Raw genomic sequence first — 13,276 nt, forward strand, 5'->3', positions numbered from 1 at the left:
TAAGAAATGAGGAGCCCACAGACTTCATTATAACCTGGAAAGACTTAGATGAACTGATGCTGAGTGAGGGGAACAGAACCAGGAGAACATTGTACACGATTACAGACACATGGTATCTCTGACGATTAACTCTGACAGACTTGGCTCTTCTCAGCAATACAGGGTTCTAAGACAACTCCAAAGGACTTATGATTGAAAAAGCAATTCACATCCAGAGAAAGTATTACAGGGTCTGAATGCAGATTGAAGTGAACTATTTGCTCTTTTGTTTTTGTTTCTTCTTTCTCGGGGTTCACTCCATTGGCTGTAGTTCTTCTTTGCAACTTGACTATTGTGAAAATATGTTTAGTGTGAAGGTATATGTAGAGTCTATACTGGATTGCATGCCGTCTTAGGTGGGGAGGGGGAAGGGAAAGAAGGGGGAGAAAATTTGAAACTCAAAAACTTGAGGAATTGAATGTTGTAAACTAAAACTAAAAATTCATTCATTAATTAATTTTTAAAGAAGAAAAAAAAGACTTGCATGGGCTGATATAAAGTGAAATGTACCGTGTACAAAGTAACAGCAATATTGTAAGATGATCAGCTATGAATGACTTAGCTATTCTCAGCAATACAACAATCCAAGACAACTCTGAAGAACTTATGATGAAAAATGCTATTCATCCCCAGAGAAAGAACTGATGGTATCCGAATACAGATTGAAGCATACTTTTTTTAAAACTTTATTTTTCTTGAGTTTTTTCCTTACCTATGTTTTCTTTCACAACATGACTATTATGAATGTTTTGCATGACTACACATTATAACCTATATGGAATTGCTTGCCTTCTCAATGAGCGGGGAATGGAGAGCGAGAGAGAGAATACACAACTCAAAGTTTTAAAAACAAATTGGGGAAAAATAAAATACTAAATAAAAGTTTAAAATAAAAAAAGTGGTCCAGGGGGAAAAAAAAGATATTACAGGCTAGGGTGGCTACACTGCCCTTCAAGGTTTTAGGGGAGACTGCTGAGTAGTTGAAGGCACTTTTCCTAATGCCATCCCCTTGAGCCCCTACTGGTTGTGTTCCCTTTGCTGTTTGCTGTTAGCCTACAGTGAGTAGCAACTCCATTTCCATTTAAACACTGAATATTAATTAGCTTTTTACAAAGGGATGTTTACTTCAAAGATTTAACAAGAACTAATGAACAAATATTTTCCCCCAAATCTTGGGGGCACACTCTCTCTTAGCACAGTTTCTATATAACATTGGTCCCACTAAATTCACATCCAGATGAGGCACGGCTATTGGATCAGTACTCTATCTCAGGTGCCACAAATCTGGTTCCTAAAAGTCACACTCTGCTGTTTGGGGCATCGATGCTGGCTGTAAAACCTAGCAGGGTCCTGGATTCCCAGAATTCCAGAAACTGGCTCTCCTGACCTTTTGAAACTCCTAAGGTCAGAGCCTCTAGCTTAATCTTCTTAACTTAAAGTGGAAGAATCAACACTGGAGCAAGGAAGTCCTAAGGGACCTTATAGCACTGCTTCTCACCACGAGCTGTTTGGAAAGGAGCCAAAACACCCACCAAGTGTAAGCAGTCAAAAAGAAAATGACCAAGACTCTGGTTGTTAGTCCTTTTTGAATATTTCCCCATCCAATACAACAGCCTCCTATGTACCATGTGGTTAGTCAATATTTATACATGCTCCAGTCTCCTTGCAAGGCTCTTATGTTACATGTCATTATGACTCTTCCAGAAGCAGACTCCCCTGCCAAATTTCAAATGAGTTATATTCTAGAACTTCATCTGTGAGCTGTTTTAGAGTGACAAACAATGTTATAAATGGTGGTGAGCATCAGTAAAACCACATACATTTTAAATACTAACGACAACTCATATTTGTATAACACTTTAGGTTCTCAGGCTAGCCAAAAAACAAACAAAAAAAATGATAAAGCAACATAACGAACTATAATACTAACAGTACTAGACGATGCTCTAATCCTAGGAGTACTAAACTTTGAGGTGTAAGAGAGGGAAGGAAGAAACTGTCTTTAATTAGGTGCAGATTCAGACTGAAGCAAAAATTTTGAAACTAGTCATGTCTGTTTTTGGCACTGTCTTATTCCTCCCTTCCTGCCTGTTCGAGCCATTCTCCCTTAGGTTTCCAGTACCAGCATGTTACTCTAAAGTCTACCCACTGGCTCAACACCAAGGCTTGCCTACGTCCATGTGAAAAGTGCTCTGCATTCCAAAATACTATACCTCTCTTTTTACCACACAAGCAAATCATCATTCTTTCACTCTAGTAGTTTAGAAGAGGGCAATCTGAGCTCACAGATTATAATCCTCTAAGATGTATGGGTTTTATCTTTAATTCCCAGAATTTTAAGCAATATAAAAAGTCCCATTATAATGCTTCACTACAGTATGGAGGTCACTCTGAGTTCTCAAAGGTTTTGCCAGGGAAACATAAACATGAGGACAGGCCCCATGAAGAAGTGTCACTTAAGTACCAACTTCAGAGAGATACAACACCAGAAGGATGATTTCTGAGGGAAGAATTCTTTTGGTCACAGCAATTCATTAACTCATCCTCTAAGTCATAAAGAAACTGTGATCTGAATTGGTAGGACTGCCTGTATTAGTTTATATACCTTTTGAAGTATTTAAATACTAACAATAACTCATTTATATAACACTTTAAAGTTTACAAAGAAACAATAAAATGAAGTGAAACAAAGTCAAATGATGTTGGAGTAAGAAAAGTCAGATCTATCTGGCAGTCTTCCCAGAGTTACATCTCTTAAGATTGTTTTATGTTTCATATAATTTCTTCTCTTTCACTATTTCTATAGCCACTAATTCTTCTTTTTTTTTTTTGGAGGGGGGAAGGCAAGGCAATTGGGGTTAAGTGACTTGCCCAAGGTCACACTGCTAGTAAGTGTGCCAAGTGTCTAAGGCTGGATTTGAACTCAGGTCCTCCTGATTCCAGGGCCAGTGCTCTACTCACTGCGCCACCTAGTGCCCCATAGCCACTAATTCTTAAAAATATCCAAGTTCTTTCACAACCCTCCATGTTTGGGAGAAAGAAATTGGATCTGGAGAAGAGGAAAGAGTGGCAACCATTTGTATATTTAGACAATCTTGTAAGTTTGCATGTTTTAAAGTTGGTATTTACATTACATTATAGTGCACAAATTTAGAACTGTGAAATGTGATATGACAAGGAATTCTTCAAACCTACTCTCTGCTATGCTTCTAGAGATTCTTGTGGGAATCAATGAGAGCACATGAAAGAATCTGGAAAAGATCTTTAAGGAATATGAAGTTTGTGACAGGCAAATGAAGGACCTTATGACACGGTTAGCGTTTTACCCACTTCTCCAATTTAAATGAAGATTTCATATAACAAAGGAAAACACTAGAAAAGAATATTGGCTAAGAAGACCGTGTCAGAAGATGATCATTTACTTTCTAGACCACGCTCTAGTCTTTTACAACATGACTGTTATAGAAGTGTTTTGCATAATGACACATGTGTGGCCTATGTTGAATTGCTTGCCTTCACAAGGAGAGTGCGTAGGGAGGAAAGAAAGGAGAGAATTTGGAACTCAAAGTTCTAAAAATGAACAGTCAAAAAAATAGCAGTTGTTTTTACATGCAACTGGGAAATAAGATATACAAGCAATGGGGTATAGAAATCTACCTTGCCCTACAAGAAAGTAAAGGGAAAGTTAATGGGGGAAGCGGTGGGGTGACTGAAGGGAGGGCAGACTGGGGAAAGGGGTGATCAGAATATATGCCATCTTGGGGTGGGAGGGAGGGTAGACATGGGGAGAAAATTTGTAACTCAAAATCTTGTGGAAACCAATGTTGAAAACTAAAAATATTAAATAATAAAAAAAATTTGTATCCCCCCCAAGTAATACTACCAGCAAACTGATCATATAAATAACAAAACGAACAAAACTCATTGATAGATGTAGAAAAAACTTTTAACAAAATACAACACTCATTCCTATCAAAAACTCTAGAAAGCATAGGAAACATCGCAGCTTTCCTTAAAATGACAAGTAGTATTTATCTAAAACCAACAGCAAGTATTATCTGTAATGGGGATAAACTTGAAACCTTCCTAATAAGATCAGAGGTGATGAAAGGATGTCCATTATCACCACTATTATTCAATATTGTACTACAAATACAGCTATAGCAATAATAGAAGAAAAATAAATTGAAGGAATTAGAACAGACAATGAGGGAAAAAGAAACTATCATTCTTTGCAGATGTTATGATGGTATACTTAGAGAATTCTAAAGAATCAACTAATAAACTAGTTGAAATACTTAACAGCTTTAGCAAAGTTGCAGGATATAAAGTAAACTCAACAAATCATTAGCATTTATATATATGACCAACAAAGTCCACCAGCAAGAGACAGGAAGAGAAATCTTAGTTAAAATAACCATAAACAATATATAACACTTGGGAATCTACCTGCCAAGATAAATCCAGGAACTATATGAACACAATTACAAAACACTTTTCACATAAAGTCAGATCTAAACAACTGGAAAAAATAGTAATTGCTCATGGGCAGGCTGAACCAATATAATAAAAATGACAATTCTACCTAAATTAATTTACTTATTCAGTGTCATACTAATCAAACTACCAAAAATTATTTTATAGAGCTAGAAAAAACTAATAAAATTCATCTGAAAGAACAAAAAGTCAAGAACATCAAGGGAATTAACGAAAAAATATGTGAAGGAAAGTAGCCTAGCTGTTCTAGGTCTCAAACTGTATTACAAAGTGGTAATCATCACAATCATTACAAAGTAATAATCTGGTACTGGCTAAGAAAAGAGTGGTAGATTAGTGGAATACATTAGGTACACAATACACATAGTAACGTCATGTTAGATAAACGCAAAGATACAAACTTTTGGGACAAGAACTCACTATTTGATGAAAACGTCTGGGAAAACTACAAAGCAGTTTGTCAGAAACTAGGTATAGATTAACATCTAATGCTATCTGCCAACATAAAGTCAAAATGGGCAGATGATTTAGACGTAAAGGGTGATATCATAAGCAAATTAGGAGAGCATGGAATAGTTTACCTATCAGCTCTATGGAGAAGTGAAGAATTTATGACTAAATGAGATATAAAGAGATAAACAAAGATACAGATAAACATATAGATATAGAAAAACAAAGATATAAAGAGCATAACAGATTAAATAATATGAATAATACATTAAATAGATTTTGTACAAACAAACCAATATAGCCAAGAATAGAAGGAAAGCAGAAAACTGGGGAAAATTTTTTATAGCAAGTATTTCTGATAAAAGCTTCATCTCCCAAATATATAGAGAACTGAGTTAAATTTATAAGAGTATGAGTCATCCCTCAGCTGATAAATGGTCAAAGGATATGAATAGGCAGTTTTCAGATGAAGAAATCAAAGCTATCTATAATTATATGAAAAAATGCTCAAAATCACTATTGATTAGAGAAAAGCAAATTAAAACAACTCTTAGGTACCAGTTTACACCTATGAGATTGGCTAACATGATGGAAAAGGAAAATGACAAATGTTGGAGGGGATGTGGGAAAATTGGGACACTAAAACACTTGGTAGAGTTGTGAACTGATCCAAGCATTCTAGAAAGCAACTTGGAACTAAGCCCAAAGGGCTATAAAAAAAACCTGTGCATATTCTTTGACCTGACAATACCTCTATTAACTCTGTACTCCAAAGAAATTTCAAAAAAAAGAAAGAAAAGGACCTATTTGTACAAAAATATTTATAGCAGCTCTTTTTGCAGTGACAAAGACCTAGAAATTGAGGGAATGCCCATCAACTGGGGAATGGTTGAACAAGTTGTGGTATATGATTGTGATGGAATACTACTGTGCCATAAGAAATGGTGAGTAGGATGCTATCAAAAAAACCTGGGAAAATTTACACATATTGATGCAAAGTGAAGTGAACAAAACCAGGAGAACACTGTACACATAAGAGCAACTGTGAATGACTTAGTAATTCTCAGCAATACAAAGATCCAAGACAATTCTAAAGGACCTATGGATGAAAAACGCTGTCCACCTCCAGAGAAAGAACTGATGGAATTTGAGTGGAGATCAAAACATATTGTCTTTTAACTGTATTTTTCTTGAGTTTTTTGTCAGTTTTCTTTCACAATACAACTAATATGGAAATGTTTTGTATGACTGCACATGTATAACCTTTATCAAACTGTTGCTTTCTTAATGAGGGAGAAGAGGAGGGAGCTTGGGAGGGAATTTTGAACTCCAAATTGTAAAAAACAAAGGTTAAAAATTGGTTTTTTACATGTAATTGGAAAAAAAAATTTTTAAAACTGAGCAAACCCAACTAACACACAAATCTCATATGATACCACATGCAACATTCTACACCGATAGTCCCCTTCCTTTCTAATGAAAGAAAGAATCTGCATTTTCTCATCTCTTCACCAGAGTTTAACATGGTCGTTATAATCATACAGTGTTCAGTTTTGTCTTATTATTCTGTTTACATTTTTATAGACATTGTGTATATTGTTTTCTTGATTTTGCTTACTTCACTCTGAATAAGCTTATCTAAAGTTTCCCCATGTTTTGCTGAATTCTTCAAAGTGATTTTTTCTTACAGAACAATATTACTCCATTACATTCATATTCCACAATTTAACCATTCCACAATTGACAGGCACATAGTGTTTCTAGTTTTCTGGTACCACAAAAGTGCTATAATGACTATGGTTGTGGCCCACCAATAGGATTTCTGAATCAAGGTCTATTTTTAGTCTTTAAAATATGTACGTATGTATGTATTTAGGTATAATTCCAGATTGTTTATCAGAATGGATGGACCAGTTCATAGCTCCATCAATAGTATAGTAGTATAGTTTCCATTTCTCCTCATAAATGGATATTTCTATCTTTTGTCATCTTTGCCATTTTACTGGATATGAGATGAAACTTGGAGTTGTTTTAATTAGAATTTCTCCTCAATAATTATTTGGAGCAAGCTTTGATTTGGTTAAGATTTTTTAGTTTGTCTTTTGAAAACAATTTACTCCTATTTTTGGGCACGTAACAATTACAGAATAGCTCTTTTCCAATTTATTTGAGCTAGTTCTCTATATATCTTTAATATCAGAACTTTATCAGAGATATTATATGCAAATTTTTTTAACCAACTTACAATTTTCCTTCTTATCCCAACTACATTGATTTTGTTTCTGGAGAAGTTATTTGATTTCAGGTAATTAGAATTTCTTATTTTAGTTTTGTGATCTCCTCTGTCTCTTGCTTGGTTAAGAATTCTCCACCATTATTATTGTTTAAGGTTCCAGACCTTTTGTATTCCCAAAAGAATTTTATTACTTCATCTAGTTGTCTACAAAGTAACCCCTTGGAAATCTGACTTACAAAGCACTTGATATATATAAATTTAGCTTGTATCATCATTTAAATTATACTGGAGTTGTTAGGAAACTGACATACTTAGAAGCCAGACTGAAGCATATTTTCTTTTCTTTTTTCTTCTGGACATTTCTATAATGGAGGAATTTGTTTTATATGACCATATATATTTTAAATGGCTTTTTTTTTCATCTTCTCATTGGGTGGAGGAGGAATATGGAAGAGAATGTGGAACAGAAAATAAAATGAAACTGAGTGGAAAAAAAATCAATTATACTGGAGTGGTCCAAACATGAACAATAACTATTCTTCCAATTATTTTGTATCTATAAAGAACATTACAGAATAGTACTTACAAATCTTAAGTGTCCCTTGGAAGACTGCCTCCCCAGATAATTTATGCATCTTGAAATTGTGTTGAATGAAATTTCTGTATTATTTCTTCCTGATCTTTGTTCCTGTAATGTTTTTGTCACATAAAAATGTTGATGATATTTTTGGTTTTGTCTGCTGCTACTTAACTGAAGTAGTGTCTCAATTTCTTCGCTGATTTTCCGGGATTTTATAAGTAATTCACTGTAATCTGCAAAGATGATTTTATCTCCTTATTGCTAATATTTATATCTTTAGTTTCTTCCTCTTGTATTACTATTACTAGTATTTTTGGTAAAATAATGGCAGTAAGAGATGACATCCTTGCTTTACTCCCATACTTATTAGGAAATCTTACAGTATTGTTCCTTTGAAAATCACATTAGCTTCTGGTTTTACACATGCTTTTATAGATCATATTAAAAATGGCCTTGTTGGGGCAGCTAGGTGGCGCAGTGAGTAGAGCACCGGCCCTAGAGTCAGGAGGACCTGAGTTCAAACCAAGCCTTAGACACTTGACACACTTAATAGCTGTGTGACCTTGGGCAAGTCACTTCATCCCAATTGCCCTGCCTTCCCCCCTCCCAAAAAAATGGCCCTGTTACATCTATGTATCACAGCATTTTAGCATAAAAGTGTTGTACTTTATCATAGGATTTTTCCTGACTCTATTGATATAATTATGCAGTTTGAGTAAGGGTATAATTATCATTGTTTTTTTTTAAATATGTTTATGTTATTTTTCCTAGGCCTTATGTCTCCAATTCTAACAATCTTTCTACTTTACTTGGTTGTATGCCTTACTGGGAAGCACTGAATTTAGTCCACAGAATATTAATGAAATACTTCCTCCTTCCCTTCTCCCAGTTCTTTAGGGTCCCCTTAAATAGTTCCCTCCTTAAATCCTTCCTCTTTCTTCTTTCACCCCTCGATTCTATTTCTTTCTTTCTTTAAACAATAATCTATAAACATGACGATTGTTTCATTATTTAGGTCTTTTCTGGATATAATTTTACTATTTTATTTTATAATTTTACTATTTTCTTATGTTTCTCTTATTTGAAAAGTTTGCAATATGAATGTCCTTCCTTGTTCTGTTTTAGAGTAATTCCTTAAATGCCTCTTTTTTCCCCCTAAAAGTCCATCATTTTTCATTGGTGATTACATTCGGCTTTGCAGGCTATGCTATTTTTGCAATCTGAGCTACTTTTTTGAGGGGGAAGAGGAAGGGAAGGAATATTCTATTTCATTCTTTTTATTCAATTTCTCATAACCATAAAGCAATCTTTAATTATATGACTTTAAATTTAAATTTGTAAAAAGCTCTTAACATAGTGCCTGGTACACATTAGGCACTATATAAATGCTTATTTCTTCTCTTTCTCTGTCTTTCCTCTTTTCTCCTCACTGCTTGCAACATGTTTTCTAGTATAGCAAATTTGAAATGCAATTATTAATGTGCCTCAGAATTTTAAGCTTGGGGTTTTCTCTGGAAAGGATTTATGGATCTGAATGATTAATACATAGTATTCAAAAGTTCTGCATAGTTTTCCCAATTTAATATGTTATTTTAAAATTTTTTAATTAAAAATAATTTTTGAAAACTTCATCCTGTTCTTCTGGAAGACCTCTGCTCCTTAAATAAGCATAGCATCCTCTTTATTCAAGATGAGTCACTTGCTATACAGAATTCATATGTTCTTTCAAAGTTATTGTAGTTTGCTTTTTTTCTGCCAATTTTTTTCACTTCTGTATTTCTGAGTTTCAAATCTATCATTCTCTTTTCAAAGACTTTAGAGAGATTCTCCATCATATAATATTTTCTAAGTTGTCTACACCATTTATTGTCTTTATTACTTCTGCTTTGAGAGCTCTGATTACTGACCAAATTTCTATTTTAATACCTTCCTTAAGGACATTTTTGAACCAGTCTAGAATTTCCTATTAGTTATTCTTACTTGTTCCAAACTCCTCAGAGAACTTAGAAAATTATTTTTCATTTAGGATTTCATACTATAATATCTTTTCAATATAGTTTGGCTGCTTAAAAAATTTTATTCATTTTTTTCCTCTGCCTTTCTGAATATCATTGTTCACTTAGCAGCTAGGCCTACACCCAGCTTTGGGACTTTCTTCCTTTCACCCTTTACTCTTGTACTCCCAGTAGCTTATCTCTGGCTGTCTTCTACTCTTGGCTATTCTTTCCTCTATGGCTATGAAAACTTCCCATATACACTCCTGAGGCTAGGCATCCATAGCCTCCTCAAACTGAGGAGAAGTGGTGTCCTCACCTTCTTAGCCACAGAAATGATCATATCTTTACTAGTTTTTCTTTGGAAAAACTTATGATCCAGAACCCCTGATTCTAAAGTAAATACTGGTTTCAATATATTATATACATTTTAAAAATTTAAACTCCAACCCTATTTAAGCCTTACTTTCGTATAATATATCCAAATTTGAGGAGGCTCTTATAATAGACTAGATCTCTCAATTTCTTTTTTTTTAAACTACTGTCTGAACATAAATGGTAGAAGCATGTCAGTTATTGAAGGGTAGTACTCTAATGTCTTGAGTTCACCAATAGGATAGAGTATGTAGCATTAAGTAGTTCAGAATCCAACAGTCTTTTACCTGGTCTCAAAAAGTATTAATTCCCCAGAAAACAGATATATAACACAGTATACACATTCAAAGATTTTGAAAAAGTACTCAAGAAAAAACTTAAGAAATACCACCTCTGGCACTAAAGTTGTTAGAAACATCTTGATATCCACTTATACCCAATAGACAAAAGGGCAGATCAGTCATATAAAGATAATGAAGGAACAGATGGGCAGCTCAAGTGCAAAGTGCAACTTTAGCCAAAGAAGAAAGTTTCCAGCCCACTGAATAGATCCAATGTAAAGGTTCTCTGGGAAAACACTGACAAGACTTGCACAAGAGAAGAAGGTGCATGGAACTTGAGATCTGCATCAGCAGAAATCATGAATCCACCCCCTAAAAATCAAGGATCCACCAAAGCACTAAAAGAAATATTCTATTATTTAGTTAATACTTTCCACCAATATTTTATATAAAGTTGTATCCAATCTTACATATTGGGTATTATGCATCCAAGACTATATAACTGAATATGTCCTCAGTCTCAAAATCATTCTAATTCCCATCACATTTTTATTGCAATGTTTGGTTGAAGATAAAAACCTAGAGATTCTCTTTCAAACTCCCATCAATTTGCAAAAGAATCAAAGAATTTTAAAGCAAAAGGGGTAGAGATTTGTCAAGTTCCTTATTTTAAAGATAATAATGGCTCCCAGAAGATGTGTAGCCCTGCCCTACTGGTACGTGAGAGCCGAGTTCCTGGCATGTCAAAAGGGCTCCCAGTCACCAACAGCATCCTACAGAAATGTATCTCTACTTACATGAACTGGCAACAGCTTCAAAGCCCTGAGAATGATGACCAGAGGTCCAGAAGAAAAAAAAGAGAAGACTTGCTGCTCAGAGAAGTCAGGAGAAGCAGACCCAAAAAGGTGATAAACTTCATGAGGAATAGGAGAGCTTGGAGCAAGAAAACACCTCACTTTGGAGAGATCTGGAAGCTGACAGAGGAGTGAAGTGCGGAAGGACAATGAGAATATATGTCCCTCACATAACTGCTCTATGAACTCTGTACTTATAGCAATCCCTATCATGACCCCATCACCAACTGCCTGCCCAAATAAGGCCCAAAGACTCTCCTTCGCCACAGGGTGAAGAAGGAAGCCTGGCCGTTTTCATATCTGGGATGAGGGGCTTTCTTAATTTACACCTTCATGTACCAAGTGGTAGTGTGAAACCCCCACCAATCTCCTAATTTTCTGAATACTCAAGTGGATTAAGTCTTTAATTCTACTTCTTGTGTATTTGGACATTATAGTAGCATTTAACTATCAACTAGAGGTACTCTCCTCTATTCCAATTAAGAATTTTGGCAATAAAAACTACTTTTATCTCTTAAAAAAAGATAATGATAGCACTCAACAGTAGTAAAATATAAACAATGAATTCAAAATTAGTCTGTATGAAGAACTTCTAAACCTGCTGAGGAAACACAATTGCTGCTTTTTTACCTGATGTCTTTGATTGTGGCTCTCTTCATGGGATCCACCTGCAGCATATGTTTCAGAAGGCTAATTACAGAAGGATTCAAGTACTGAGGGGTATAAAAGATCCCATCACATATCTTCTTAAAAAGGGTTGGCACATGATCATCATCAAATGGAAGGGTGCCACATAATAAAGCATAGAGAATAACACCACTGCTCCAAATATCTACCTCTGGACCTGCATACAACCTGGAAAAAACATGCCATTAAATAATATGGAATTTTGTATGTTTAATTATTATCTAAAAGAGAATTAATCATAAGTTTAAGTTTGCACTGTATGGAAAAAAATCATATTAGTCAGAAAATGGTCTTTGCAGGCACACCAAATAGAAGAACATAATTACTATCAGTATTCTCAATCTTTAAAACAAAGAACATCAACATATAAATTTATAGATTTATCTCATTCTGACAAGCTTCTTAAACCTGTGACAAATTATTACTAACAGCATTTTTCTTCACTTTAAATTAGCGAACTGTGAGCACCAAAGTGCACCCTTGAACAAAAAAATTTCATTAGAGATACATCATAAGTAGAGAATGTGCCTTAATTTGTTTTTTATTCATGATGACAGTCTTGAACTTTTTAGAGCCATACTCTCACTTAGGTTCCTTTGTGACCAGACATAGAGTTCCAGGTCAAGCTGACCAAGATTAATAATAATACGCACTCACACAGTGCTTTATGGTTTGTAAAGTACTTTACAAATATTATCTCATTTTATCTTCACAACCACCCTAGGAGGCAGGTGCTATCATCATCCCCATTTTTGCAGATTACAAGACTAATGGTGTGGTCTGTGCTAAAGAAATAAAGAAAACCTAGTTAGCATATAAAGGGAATGACTCAGAATTTGGCATCACCAACATGATATTCTAATTATTTCAACTAACTAGTCACAAACTGAGATCAACATAATATATCTTGTTATGAATATTACCTTATTAGCATATAGTAGGGATTTAATAAACATTTGCTGAATTCATTATTATAAAATTATTAAAACCAGTCATTTTTACCACTTTCTGTTTCATGTCTTTTTTCCCCCAGGAGCAATGCATTAACACTGTGGAATGGTTTCTCTCTATTTAAACTGATAAATTTTAATTGCTCCAATTATCAGAATGTTCTTTCATAAGTTAAAAGGTTTTTAAATATTGCCAGTCTTAACTGCTATTCATTCTAGGTTTGGCAGAAAAAACCTGTCCAAGGACAGAGAAAAAGAGTCCAGTAATATTCCATAGCATAGGTACATTCTATTTTTAATATGATAAAGCCAATTATTTAATGTTAAATGTCC

The 13,276-nt window shown here is 34.5% G+C and overlaps 1 protein-coding gene across 2 annotated transcripts in view; it reads right to left on the bottom strand.

Annotated features, from left to right (window-relative positions):
* PRKAA1 (protein kinase AMP-activated catalytic subunit alpha 1) overlaps window positions 1–13,276 on the bottom strand; it is a 55,894-nt gene that overhangs the window by 12,531 nt on the left and 30,087 nt on the right. For both annotated transcript variants that reach the window (XM_036765342.1, XM_036765350.1), the window contains exon 6: window positions 11,937–12,161. In XM_036765342.1, coding sequence (XP_036621237.1) covers window positions 11,937–12,161 — 225 coding nt within the window. The remainder of the gene's footprint in view (window positions 1–11,936; window positions 12,162–13,276) is intronic.

Source organism: Trichosurus vulpecula, chromosome 1 (genome assembly GCF_011100635.1).
Source record: "Trichosurus vulpecula isolate mTriVul1 chromosome 1, mTriVul1.pri, whole genome shotgun sequence".
NCBI classification, from domain to species: domain Eukaryota; kingdom Metazoa; phylum Chordata; class Mammalia; order Diprotodontia; family Phalangeridae; genus Trichosurus; species Trichosurus vulpecula.